Source organism: Dioszegia hungarica (genome assembly GCF_025882075.1).
Source record: "Dioszegia hungarica strain PDD-24b-2 chromosome Unknown MKK02contig_23, whole genome shotgun sequence".
Classification (NCBI taxonomy): Eukaryota; Fungi; Basidiomycota; class Tremellomycetes; order Tremellales; family Bulleribasidiaceae; genus Dioszegia; species Dioszegia hungarica.
This window is the reverse complement of record NW_026515777.1, coordinates 73,135-86,067: the sequence shown is the minus strand read 5'-3', so window position 1 is coordinate 86,067 and position 12,933 is coordinate 73,135. Positions and strand designations below refer to the sequence as shown.

Genomic DNA, 12,933 nt, shown 5'->3' with positions numbered 1-12,933 from the left:
GCGTCATATCGTCCGGATTCGTCGTACGCTGAACCGCGACAATCGGTGCGTTTCCCCACTCCGCGATGGTGTTGTCCTCAGCGGTACTCAGCGCAAGAGGAACCTCGCCTTCCGCTATGTGCGGCGCGTGAAAGAGGTGAGGCCACCATTTGAGCATCGGAGAACCTCTCTCGTCCTCGGCCCTGAGCAGCGTCAGGCCCGGCATGAGGGTAGCTTGACCGCCCTTGAGATTGCTGAGCTGGAACGAGATATCGGAGACGACGGCGACATTCCACGGCTGTATTTCAGAAGACGAAGAGTGAACCTCTCCTCGCGCCTTCAGCCCGCAAGACACAGTGTCGCTGCGGCACCAGTTGCGGTACTCGTCAGTGAGGACACTGTCGAGGAAGTACGAGGCGTACGAAGTATCGAGGTCGGCGACCACAGCCTCTCCGCGGACCGGTGCGAGAGGCAGGCGGTGCGTGTGCGATTCGTTGCCCGTCTCATCCCGGTGGCGGACAATCACCATCTGGCTCCCCAAATGTCGGAAATCATCAGTGAAGGCAGCGGTGGGGGTCTCGGGGGCTCCGGTTTGGGGGTTGGCGTCATTGCTGGACATGGTGTGATGATGTGATTGGGGTGGGCTGTGGATGTGTGAAGATAAGGGAAGAATGGAATAGGACGCGGGGATGAAGAGAGGCGAGTCGAGCTCATATGATGCCAGCAATGGCACAAACGTGCCCACTGTCAAAGGATGAAGAAACGCCCACTCGACCAGATTGTCTGCGCCACCGGGGAGGAACGTGAAAAGAAGATACACTTTCAGTGTTTCGGCTTAAAAGTAGGGGAAAGACTGAGTCGCTCGGATCTGATGGGGCAGAATGCGTCGATGGTGTATCCAAGGAGATACCGATGAATGGACAGACATGCAAAGCGTTTGGCCACATGACAAGCCGCCAGTCGTATGATCAGTAGGATGAGCTGCACGAATGGGACCGAACAGTAAGCCATCCATGACTTGGCGGTCACCCACAATCCTAGAACCTGATGGACAGCGTGCGGTTTGAAAAGAGCTCGTTAGCTATATAGCAACATTCAGGTATACGAAACTGCAAATCGCCTGACCGCGCATGACCCTACGTAGACCAATAAGCTAGTCTTGGCGCGATCAACTCGGACATGTAGCGCCCAACAGGCATGAGCGCAACGGAAGGGAGGAGCACTACACAGTTTTGATAATGTCATACTTCGGTCTGGCTGAGTCTAAAGTCGACCGGGTGGCAAAGGGCAACAACGAGCTCGCCGAACACAAGGATCACAATGCAAGCTGGATGGCCATCGATCCGTCACATCACCGCTGTGAGCATGCAGACAAGTATAGTCATGCATCCGCTCCGCCCACTTCATCGACTGGTAAGAACAATCAGTAATCGCAACGTGCCAGCGTGAAACCAGTGTTGTTGTTCATCCAGTCCCGCAAGTTGTTGTCCATCGCCTCGTAGAGTGTTCGCGTCATCTCCTCAGTAGGCGTTGTGCGGGCGAGTTTCAGAGGTGATGCCCCCCGCCATCGCTTGACGGTCCCGCTTTCAGCCTCCGTGAGCGAGACTGACCTTCCGTTGTCACCCTTGTGTTCCGTGTAGAACAGGTGAGGATGCCATTCGAGCATATCCGTGCTGCCGTCTTCCGTGCGTAGTGTCATTCCAGACCGAAGAGTAGCTGCCTTCTCTGTTGGACTGCCATGCTTCAACACAGTATCGCACATGCCAAGCCCGACGTTCCACGACTGTTCGACAGAGGACGAAGGCTTGGTGTCTCCCTGTTCCTTCAGCGTGCAACGTCCCCGGTCGAAGGCAGACCCGTTGCGAGCTGGGTCAGCGAGGATGGATGCCAGGATGTCTGAAGCGTATTGGGTGTCGGAAGCTCGGAGCTCGCCCTTTGAGAGCACCGGGTGGCGGGGGATGTAGTGCTTGTGGGAGCCGGTGCCAGCTGAAGCGGCGTCGGCAGGGTGGCGAACAATCACCATGAGGCTCTGCGAGCGTTGCGTGTCGACAGGAGGGTCCCCAGTGAGAGTTGGGGCATTGCTGAAGGTATCGGAATCCTCGCTGGCCATGATGTGAAGTGAGTAGCTTGAGGTGTGACTGTGTGTGAATAGGTGGCAGGTGGGCGAGAGAGACAAAAGATCGAGGGGGGGAATGGGAAGGAGCGAGCTGTCATATAACGAGCAGATCACATCGCGAACGAGCTCGGTCTCAAAGGATACCGAAACGCCAATTTGACAAGATTGTCTGCGCCGCCGGAGAGGGATATGAAGAGATGATGAGCAGTCAGTGTTTCGGCTCAAAAGTCGCGTAGATATGGTGGGGGAGAGATGCGTCGATAGTCCCACAAGGAGATGATGATGAAACGTCAGTAGTCATGTGAGGTGTTTTGTCTCTTACAGGACCGCCAGTGATGTGATGAGTAGGAGTAGCAAACATGGGACTGGAGAGCCAGCCATTCTTAAAGGAGCTATCATCGCCGGTACACATCTCAGACTTGCATCGCAAGGCAGCATTCTAGAGTGTGAGTAGTAGCTCGTGATGAGCGATTATTCATCATCAGTATGGCTTTGGATCTTCGTCTCATCTCGACCCGCCCCTACATATGAGTAGGACTGGCTACTTTGTGCTCGGTCGACCCGGACCGGGAGCCCGTGCGTCAAAGGAGTCATGACAGCACAACGGTGGTCTGACCCCATCCTACCGTTGTTCCGTGGGATCTCAGCGAGCGATACCAGTAGTGCTAGCCGCCTATATACCGGCGACTTGGGCTCTCTTTGCATGCATAGCGACGTCAGCAAGCAGCCAAGCTGTGCAGGTGGGACAAGGTGAGCGCAGGTGAAACGCCAAGCTATTACGTTATAGGGTGGCGAATTTCAGGGATGTCACGCGTGTTGACGCGCTTTGACCTGGTGCTCTTTCCTTGCTCTTTGACTTGACTTTGGCTTGGCTCTTTCTTTGTTGCCCCTTTGCTAATACCTACGACATCCCTTCATCTTTTAATCCCTCTTCATCCGCATCTTCACGCTCTCGCCTCCCTTCATATCCCTCTCGACTATATCGACAAGAGAAGATACCTGTCTGATCGACGCGACACCCACTGATCTTCATCAACCCAACAACCCATCTATCGCTCCCGACCCCTTACCGACCACCCCCTTCACCCATACGAGCAGGCAGCATGATCGCGGCACTGCTCTCTCTTCTTCTCGTGGCGGCACCAGCACCAGCGGTCGCGCATGCAGGATGCGGTGGACACGAGTTGATTGTGCCTAGGCAAATGGCGGCGCCTACGGACGTCGCGAGTCAGAGTCAAATTAAGGGTGAGTATTTGAGTGTGACATGGAGGGTGTGGATCAGAGATCAGAGTAGAGGAGGAGATCTTCATGAGTGGAGAACGGCGCGTAGAATGAGTCCGGAGGGGACGGAGAAAGACTCGTCCGAGACGGAAATGGCGCGTACCTGAAGGGGGTCCAAGCGCAGCGCACGTGATCAAAGGGTCCAAGCTCTACCCTATACTGATCTCTTACTGACGCTCAGACCCTCAACAACAATGCACGCCTTATCAGTACCCGCGGATAGCCGCTATCCAGGCAAACTACCCTACCATCTGGCAAACAGCTACCATTCCCGCTGCGGACACAGCGGCACGGGAGCTGTTTGCGCGTATCAACGCGACGGTCAATGAGAAGCTGCCGAATGCGGGGTTGAAGCCGGCTGCTGGGCCACCGGGGCTGCCGAACTATGTAAGTGGAGCTTGCCTGCAAGAACGGGGTCGATGATGGGACAAGAGAGGGGAAATTTGACGGAAAGAGGCGGGGCGATTTCTGAGCGGAGCCAGGGAGTGAGACCAGCTCAGCCGTTTTCCACGATGTTCAGTGATCCTCATTGTCGTTCCTTCGACTTCAACCCCACCTCTGCCTACTGCCTCCATATCCATCTTCTTTGCCTTACTGTAACTACCGCTGACCCGCAGGACCGCTCCGACCCCGACTGCTGGTGGACCTGGCAAGGATGCTCCACCCCTAACCCCTCACTCGGTATCCCCGCCGACGTGGTCCGCATCCCCGAGCCCAACTCGCTCGGTATGACGGTCGACGACGGACCGAACTGCTCCCAGAACGCATTCTACGATTTCTTGAGGGAGCAGAACCAGAAGGTCTCGATGTGAGTATCAGATCGGCGGGAAGGGGAGAAGAGGGGTCCTGGGCTGACAAGCAGGTACTATATCGGCTCGAACGTCATGATCTGGCCGTTGCAGGCTATGCGCGGTCACCAGGACGGCCACGAGATTTGCGTTCACACTTGGTCTCACCAGTACGTCTCCTTCTTGCTTGCCTTCCAACACCTCGAGACATCCAGGATCGAGCTGATCATTCAGAGCCATGACCTCGTTGACCAACGAGCAAGTCTTTGCGGAACTCTACTACACCCGTCAGATCATCAAGGACCTCATGGGCTTCACCTCCCGCTGCTGGTGAGCTGATCCTCTCTCAACGTCCTGGGGAAAGAGCTGATGTAATAGGCGCCCGCCACAGGGTGATGTCGATAACCGGGTCCGGCTTATCGCTGCCGGTTTGAACTTGACCAACATTCTCTGGATTGAAGACTCTGTACGTTCATTTCATTGATTGGTGGTGCTATGGTTTTAGCTGGAGAAAGCGGAGATTAGGGGGACGAGGAAGTGGAGGGGAATGGAGGGACGTGGAGGGAGATGGAGCTGAAGGGGAGGGACATGGAGGGAGATTGAGATGGAGGTGGAGGCGGAGGTGCAAGCTGTATGACTTGAGGATGGAGCTGACTTGCAGAACGACTGGCGTGCCAATGTCGCCGGATCAGCCGTTACCCCCGCGGATGTCGACAGGCGGTACCAGGGCGTCATTGATCAGGCCAAGGGCGGGAACTACAGCACCCAGGGCACGATCTTGCTTTCGCACCAGTCTAGTAAGTGACCACTACTCCATGTCTCACCCCTCCCTCCCGCCCTTTATCCCAACTCCCCCTCCCCGTTCCTCCCTCGGTACCATCCATCCTAGCTATCGCTCTACATCACTATCGCGACACCTTGCTACCGCTCGAACCCCGCTGACATTCCAGCCAACTACACTATGTCGACCCTGATGAAATGGCTCCCCCAGCTCAAAGCCGCCTTTGCGCACGTCGTCCCCGTCGCATCCGGAATGAACTGGACGACCCCCTACGCCGAATCCAACTTTACCTACCCCTCTTTCGCCCAGATCATCGCCAATCAATCGGCCTCTGCCCCTGGAAGCGTCAGCGCCTCGGGACCCTCGGCGTCCGTTTCAATCGGAGGCAACAATGCGGCCGCGAGTGGAAGTGTGACAGGTACGGCCAGTCGGAGTGGGGCGCCCAGCGGGAGTGGGGCCGGCTCGGCGGCGAGCAGCTCGAGGGCGGCCGGATGGAGGAGCAGCGAGGTAGGGACGGGTGGGGTGGTTTTGGCGGCGGTTTTGGCGTGGGCGGCACTTTGAGCGGATGGGGATGTCCGTTGGTCGTCTTGTCCCCGAGCTTTGGGAGACGCCTTCTACCTTTTGCTCCGTCATACTTCGTTCGACACCCTCCACCTACCCCTACCTAGATACATCCTTCCCTTAGGCCTTACACCTACTTGCTTATACGACCTGTTATGGACATTTTGATACGCCTCTTCTCAGTCAGTACTTTAATCCGCGATGAGTAGCTGCTCATCTAGCTTGGGATGTATGCCTTGCGGCAGTCTGGTGTGGTTGCTAACTGCACTTCTGACCTAATGCTCAGTCATACTCAACCGGACCTTAATTTGACCACATGACGGTTCTGAATGGTCTGCATGTATGGACCTAAAGCTACATCTTACATCTCACGCTGCACACTTCACCGGCCGGGGCTCACTTCGCCCTGGCATGCCCGAGCTCTCACGCCGAGTCCTTACGGGTTCCACTCGGTGCATCTGCCGCCGCAGGTAGCGAGCTGGCAATCGTCGCACGTCTGCAGATCGTCATGGTCCTGCTGGGTGCACAAGACGCAGCTGCCGCAGACGGTCCCGTCACACGGGTCGTCGTCGACGACGGCATCGTCAGGGATATCGTCGTAGTCGTTCTCGTCGGCGTAGGACATGGTGAGTGAGTCAGTATTGATGTGGGACTAGGTGGGTTGAGGTTGGGCAATGTCTGTTGGGTGTAAAGAGGGGAGGATGCGGGGAGAGTAAAACAGGAGAAGAGGCGGTTATATAGCTCAAGGAGGGAGATGCGGACTGTGAGGGTGCAGGAGGTCAGGCGGGAGGCTGGCCGGGGGATGAAGGGGACTAGACGGTCATCGGGATCAGTACAGAAGGGGCGCAAGGTACGGCGATCGGCGAGGAGAGTGCACGAGTACTGAGCACAGAGGTCACTCGCAGGCATGAGGCCCGAACAGTCACGGTGAAAGGATCGTCCAGCTCGACCTGTCGGCGTGGCTTTTTAAAAGTGCGGCGCCTCGAGTTTGATGTGCTCTCCTGATTCGCGCATCGACCCGACCAGACTTCAGCAGAACGACGAAAGGCTGTGTACAAGGCATGGGTCACTCGATTGTTCTACCCTGGCACACTCTGCTGAAAAGAAACGCTTATTTGCACTGACCCTCTGACCCATCGTCGACGCATTTATTATCACGTGAGAATACTGATGCATGCGGCCTCTGTCAACACTACACCTCACCCGAGCCTCTCCTGGAACACTCCGACTTCTCCCTCGACAGCGAAGCTACTCCTCGTCCGGATACAGGCTGATCTTTCTGTGATTGCGTGCGGTATCACCGTGGATGATCAAGTCGATGGACGTGATGCAGGAGTCCTCTTCAGCCGTCCCACCCGCCGTGCTGCCGGTCAGTAGAAGGCGGCCCAAAGGACCAAGGAGCACCATGTCCACTTTGGATTTCGTGTTGAGCTTCCTCTTCACGTTCTGCATGATCTCGTCATGCACATCGGTAGCTGAGGCAGTCGCGGAGGATCCGCCGCCGCCGAAACCGATTCTTTCGAGTCTCACCCGGGCTTCCGGGGTCAGGTAGATGTCTTTGGTACCCCTGACCCAGGTGCCTTCGGTACTCCTGCCCCCGTGAGAGATCACGAGCCTCTGGTCTGAGCTGATCAGGGGGAGGTAGGTTTTCGTCTGGGATGCCTCGGTTGACATGGTGAAGATGCGTACTACTGGGGTGAATGGGTGCAGCGCTGTTCGGGAAGCTGGCCTGTGATATATATGAGAGGAAGAAGGGGAGCAGTAGGTTGGGTCGCCCTGGCTGATATGCCTCTGGTCGGGCTGGGAGGAGATCGTGATCCTTTGCAACCTACCCTTTGATTGTGAAGCTATCTGGATCGCAACTGAAGTTTCACTTTGAAGGCAGCGAGTACAAAGGCGTCCCAGAGTGGCAATCTAACGGTCACTTCCTGGCTCCACCGCAAGGACCAGCACGAGCATGAAAGGTTGCTCGGTACTAGGCCGATCAGACGGGAACGTCAGGGCGAGGAAGCGGGAAGACAGACTTTTCTCGTCCCCCTATTTTGAGCGATTCGCCACCCTAGTGAGGTCCAACAGTCCTTTGGATTAGTACGCTCAAGCTTCCGACAAGTCCAGTGTGACTCAGCATGTCCAGCATAGCACAGGAGGAGATATAGGGGATGAGACTGATATGCAGACAGGGAAGAAGGAAGATGGGATTCATAACCTACCTGGAGTGCATGACCTGCAATCAACACTTTCCGCGCAGCTCCTCCGTCGAACTTGACCGCCTCTGGAGTGGCCATCCGAGCGAGCGCGACAGCGTACATCGTAGAACCGACCGCGACGAGGGTGATTGAGATGATGTTGAGAGCTTGGAGAACTAGATGTCAGCTCTAGCTCTGGCATGGGGTTCCCCTCATCCATGCTCCTCCCGGTCCCTTCATACCCTTTGTCTACCGGCGGTGTCAAGCAAGAAGCACTCACTCCCAGCAAACGCCCTCGGCCTGAACCTATCATACACACTCGCATCGTCCGTTCCCTCCATCCCCCACGCGATCGCATTGACCAGCGCCATCACAAAGAAGACCGGCGCGGGGTGAAGCATGGCGTATTGGGCGATAAAGAGGTCGGCGCAGAATGGCTCCGAGTGGGTGTCGACGCGGATGGAATAGCCGATGAGTTCCCAGATCTGCGCGGTCAGCTGGTTACTGGCGAAATGAGAGGCCCCTCGATTCGAGCCCATTTTGCCCATCGCAGACCCTGACCTTGGAATCAGACTTGGACTCACGCATCCGAAAACGACCAGACTCTGAGCCCCCCTCGGCCCCTTCTTGTATAGCCACCAACAATGCGCAGCAAGTACCAGCCCCCAAGCGACCGCCGCGAAGACGTTGAAGCCTTGGTTGGGGACGTAGCCGTAGAGCGAGACGGGGAGGTGCTTGGCGTTCGGAAAGGGGTTGATCGGGCCGGTGTATGACATCTTGAGGTATGGAGCGGATGAGTGATGGTGTTAGCTATGAAGTGGACGAGTAAGGGTGGGGGTGTAAGCTAGGATGCAGAAGGATGCAGGGTGGAAAAGAGGGAGAGGTGGAAGTAATCCGGCCCTATATACCCATCTCCGCCAAAGCCGTCGCCACCGTCAGCCTTTGTACCTACAGCTATAGAAAGCAATAGGAAGATTCACCCATCAGCTAGGATCTGGATGACGCGCGTGATAGTAAGCGTAAAGAGGTAGAGAGTTTGAGGGGACGAAAAGCCCGAAGCCGAAGGGGAGGGGAAGGGGATGCGGCGCGGGTCCGAGATCATGATGTTGGCCGTCCTGATGGCCACCCCTCTCGGAAGATGCCCAAGGAGAGGAACGATCCAAAGACTGCATGAGTTGTGATTATATCACGGCGACCTCTGCATCAAATGTCAGCAATTGCACCAAAGTGCCAATCCAGATCCAGAACGCTAGCCCCCGCTATGTCTCCCTGCGAGGGGTGGGCAGTGAGCATGTTTCCGTACTATCTGACGGGATTGAGAGCTCTCATGGGTGCATGAAGCTCGGGCGGAGCTGGGTATAGCGTTGAGGTGATTAACGAGTATGGTGGGGAAAGACTTCGCGCTTGATCTACATAGCGCTTGACCGGAAAAGGAATGTAGTGCGAAGACTATTACGGCATTCAAAGTGGCGGTCGACCAAGGTGGACCATCGGTTCTTCCCTCGTTGCGCGCCTCTCGGTGGAAATTTGGACTTGGACAGGGTCACGAGCACAGCGGGGGTCAAGTGCGGCCATATACATAGCATACCAGCACCCAAAGAAGTATCGTCCCAATCGGAATCTAGATCGACTTTACTTTGCCCAGATTGCTCTCAACTCCTTCCATATGCTATCGGAAATAGAGCCGTCGGTATCTGACTGCACCATAGCGGATGGTCTAAGTGTTTCAGCTTGGTATGCTTCTCCGGTATAACGGCTACTCACGGTGTGACCTTGCAATCCGCGACATACTCGCCTGATTGGATCGGCGCAAGCGCGGCCCAGACGACGGGTAGAGCGCCTTGTACGGGGGTACGGGCGACGCAGTACACAAAGACGCTGCTGATCAGCTCCAGCCATAAACTGGGCCGAGACTACTCACGCGATGGCCAAAGCGTTCAACCCGGTCGCTTCGTGCATGGCGTTGGTAGCTACGGTGCCTGGATCTGCAGTAGTGACGACGACATCCGGTCCGGCCATCTTGACGAGCGTAGGGATAGCGAGCATCAGGATAGCTTTAGAGTCATCTTCAGCATAGTTCACCAATGTGGACAGCGCTATCTGTACTCACCTTTGCCTCGTCGATACGCAAGGTGTTCCCACGCTTGCTCGTCGTTGGCGCATTGTACAATCGTCCCGTCTCCAAAGCCTCGGAGCTCGCCGATGAAGTGGTGCGTGTAAGAGGAGACGATCGTGAGATGTGGTTTGGAGGGGATGCCGTGGAGCGGACTCTTGGCTGTGCGCTGGAGGAGAGGAAGCAGGAGCTCGGAGAGCAGTAATGTAGACGCTACGTTGACCTGAAGACTGGGCCGTCAGCACACTTCGTAGGTTCCGGAAGTTTGAGATGCACCCACGCCGATTCAAGCCCATCGGCGGTGGCCTTGTAGCTGAATGGATAGATACCAGCGTTGGCGATCTAAGAGTCAGCCAGAGCCCTCCCCCTAGTTGCGGAGCTAACTCACAAACACGTCCAACCTGTCCAAGCGTTGCTCGCATTCCAGGACGAAACGCCGCACACTGGCAAAGCTCGACATGTCGAGCAGGAAAACCTCCGGCTCGACCTTTCCCCCCGTCGCCTTTGCTATCTCTGCAGCTGCCGCCTGTCCTGCCTTCTCATCTCTGACGGCTAGAATCAACCTCGCAGGGTTTCGCTTGGCGAGATGAAGTGCTGCAGCTTTACCGATACCCCTAATTTCAGTCAGCTCATGCTCTGTTACTGACCCAGATTATTCACTCACACGTTCGACCCGGTGATGATGACCGTCTTGTCCTCCAGATCGCCCTCGGGCAGGGTCATCCCCTTGGCCTGGAAGAGGTGACCGAGGAGGGAATGGGTGGCGAACGGCATGATGTCGATGAATTGGCTTTGAGATGGGAGAAGAGCTATGGGACTGCGTCTTGCGACGCGAGTATATAGGTGCTAGGGCAGCACGTGCTCGGCTCAGTCTGACCATGCTGTGCAGGCGGAGAATAGCGGCCGACAGTCTTAGTCCTGGCCGACGGCGACGGCGACGGCCCATGCGGACATGAAACAGCATCAAGCGCGGCCGACACTCGTGCCTTGCATTGCTTGGTGGAGATGGGCCCCGCATGATTCGCCACCCAAAGGGAATGTGGCAGTTACGGCAGGCGAGGAATGTGGTGCCGCGCGGAGGAGACCGATGACTGAAGTTCAGAGCGGAGCGAGGCGGAGCGAGAGGAGGCGAGAGGAGGCATTAAGTGGGCATGCCCAGATCTACCTATCCCTAGGCAGCCGATGCTGCACTCGTCACTGTCTACGGCTACGCACTCCTTACCCTATCGATCCATCCCTACCCCAGCGCCACACCGGTCTAGCTAGTCTTTCCCGGTCGTACCTCGCCTCCTGACCGGCTGCTGACAGACAAGATAACCAAGTGACAAACCACACTATACATCGGTATATACTTGACTATGACTCGGAACGTGTATGTTTAAGCAGCCCAGACTTCTATGTACAAACAGACCTTCAGACCCATTATAAGTGCTTCCCTTCCTCCCCCGATGACCACTCCCCTACGTCCAGCCACCTCGGCCGAGGGCCTAAACGTGCGCCTTGTTGGTGTGCCCAACCCCGTCATGGGCATTGACGATCCCTGCGGGCGCAAGCTGGGTGGCAAAAGGCCGAGCAGCCCAGATAGCGACGACGGACCAGGTGATGGCGAATTCAAACACCCCGAAGAGCGCTTCCGAGTTCCAGGGCCTACTGTAGACGTCTAGTGTATCAGCTTGATTCCTATATGCCACTCTCGCCTTGATAGTCTGGCGAGGGGCGAAAAGGTGGAGAGCAGCTCACCTTGAACAGTCTCGGCGAGACGGTAGCATGTCCTCGTCAATAACATCCCGGCGGTCAAGAACGAGATGGCGAGGAAGAGCTTGGTGATTGCTCGGCCGGTATGCGGTCCGGTAGCAGTCTGGTCGATGGCGGTGGTGTGGGTGCCGGTGGTGGTGGTGTGAGGGCCGGTGTGGGTGGTGGTGGTACCGTCAACGGCGGTGTGGCCGGTGGTACCGGTGGTGGTAGTCCCGATAGGACCGTCGGTGTGGCGGGTGTGACGGACCGGGTCGCGCTTAAAGTGTAGGAAGAGGTGGGTGAGGATAGCGAGGATGGCGAGGAGGGAGACGATCTGGATGTCAGCTGGGCACAGAGTCAAAGATATGCGTATGATGAAAGAAGACAAGAGGATACTCGAGGCAGAAGGGAATTGAGAAGACGCTGAACCCACCTTGAGCGCATGACCCGCAATCAAAACCTTCCTGGTCGCTGACCCCTTAAACCTAACGTCCTCCAGATTGGCGAGCCGGGCGAGAGCGACGGCGTACATGGTCGAGCCGATAGTGACGAGGATAAGGACGATAGCGTTGAGCGCTTGGAGGACTGGGTATCAGCTCAGTCCAGGTCAGAACTGGGGCTGCCCCGAACACTCCACCTCCTTTCCTCCGCTCCAACCTTGCCCTTGTTCTCTTCCCGTATATCCACCAAGGCCAAAGAAAGACTCACCGCTCGTCAGCGTCCTCGGCCTGAACCGCTTATACACACTGGAATTGTCCGTCCCCCGCATCCCCCACCCGATGGCATTGACCAGCGCCATGATGAAGAAGATGGGCGCAGTGTGGAGGATGGTGTACTGGGCGATGAAGAGGTCGGAGCGGAAAGGACGAAGGTAGGTGTGCGCGCGGATGGCATAGCCGATAAGTTCCCAGATCTGCAATGTTAGCTAGGATTCTTTCGTACTCGATCTGATCCACCCTTGCCACCCTTGGCTGTCTCTTGACCGATCCTCCGGCTTCTCTGACCCCTTTCTCCTACTTCCTTCGCCAGAACGCCTTCTCCTCGACCCCTACCTTCCCATATCCAGACCCAAACACTCACCGATCCAATCACAATCATGGCTTGAATCCCCCTCGTCCTCTTCTTGACCAACCACCACACATGCGCAACGAGCACCAGCCCCCAGACCACCGCCGCAAAGATGTTGAAGCCGCGATTGGGCGTATAGCCGTAGAGCGAGATGGGGAGCTCGTGGTCGCCAGGGAAGGCGTTGACGGGACCGTCGTATGACATCTTGATGAGGTTGAAGTAGAGTAGATGAGTAGAAGAAAGATGAAGGAAGATGTAGGAAAGAAGGGGAAAGAAATGACTCAACCCTCTTTAAATACCCCCTTCCTTCCTTGTCGCCACCGTCA

The 12,933-nt window shown here is 56.4% G+C and overlaps 5 protein-coding genes across 5 annotated transcripts; 1 reads left to right on the top strand and 4 right to left on the bottom strand.

The window, feature by feature from the left end:
• Positions 1-1,402: 1,402 nt before the first annotated feature.
• MKK02DRAFT_40281 (uncharacterized protein) lies at positions 1,403-2,089 on the bottom strand (the record flags this gene model as incomplete). The annotated part of the gene is made up of 1 exon (XM_053091035.1): positions 1,403-2,089. One exon carries the CDS (start codon positions 2,087-2,089, stop codon positions 1,403-1,405), a length of 687 nt encoding a protein of 228 aa, XP_052942894.1.
• A 1,109-nt stretch (positions 2,090-3,198) lies between these two features.
• Positions 3,199-5,506, top strand: MKK02DRAFT_40280 (carbohydrate esterase family 4 protein; the record flags this gene model as incomplete). Its single annotated transcript, XM_053091034.1, has 8 exons — positions 3,199-3,340; positions 3,558-3,763; positions 3,994-4,184; positions 4,239-4,334; positions 4,399-4,494; positions 4,543-4,630; positions 4,826-4,961; positions 5,115-5,506. 8 exons carry the CDS (start codon positions 3,199-3,201, stop codon positions 5,504-5,506), a joined length of 1,347 nt encoding a protein of 448 aa, XP_052942893.1.
• A 1,914-nt stretch (positions 5,507-7,420) lies between these two features.
• Positions 7,421-8,468, bottom strand: MKK02DRAFT_29904 (uncharacterized protein; the record flags this gene model as incomplete). Its single annotated transcript, XM_053087939.1, has 4 exons — positions 7,421-7,543; positions 7,717-7,868; positions 7,973-8,177; positions 8,277-8,468. The coding sequence occupies 4 exons, from the start codon at positions 8,466-8,468 to the stop codon at positions 7,421-7,423; spliced, it is 672 nt and encodes a 223-aa protein (XP_052942892.1).
• An 856-nt stretch (positions 8,469-9,324) lies between these two features.
• Positions 9,325-10,579, bottom strand: MKK02DRAFT_40276 (uncharacterized protein; the record flags this gene model as incomplete). The annotated part of the gene is made up of 7 exons (XM_053091033.1): positions 9,325-9,409; positions 9,457-9,570; positions 9,614-9,746; positions 9,803-10,035; positions 10,086-10,147; positions 10,194-10,419; positions 10,470-10,579. The coding sequence occupies 7 exons, from the start codon at positions 10,577-10,579 to the stop codon at positions 9,325-9,327; spliced, it is 963 nt and encodes a 320-aa protein (XP_052942891.1).
• Positions 10,580-11,292: 713 nt separating this feature from the next.
• Positions 11,293-12,811, bottom strand: MKK02DRAFT_40275 (uncharacterized protein; the record flags this gene model as incomplete). The annotated part of the gene is made up of 5 exons (XM_053091032.1): positions 11,293-11,465; positions 11,546-11,873; positions 11,973-12,124; positions 12,248-12,452; positions 12,620-12,811. 5 exons carry the CDS (start codon positions 12,809-12,811, stop codon positions 11,293-11,295), a joined length of 1,050 nt encoding a protein of 349 aa, XP_052942890.1.
• Between the last annotated feature and the right edge of the window lie 122 nt (positions 12,812-12,933).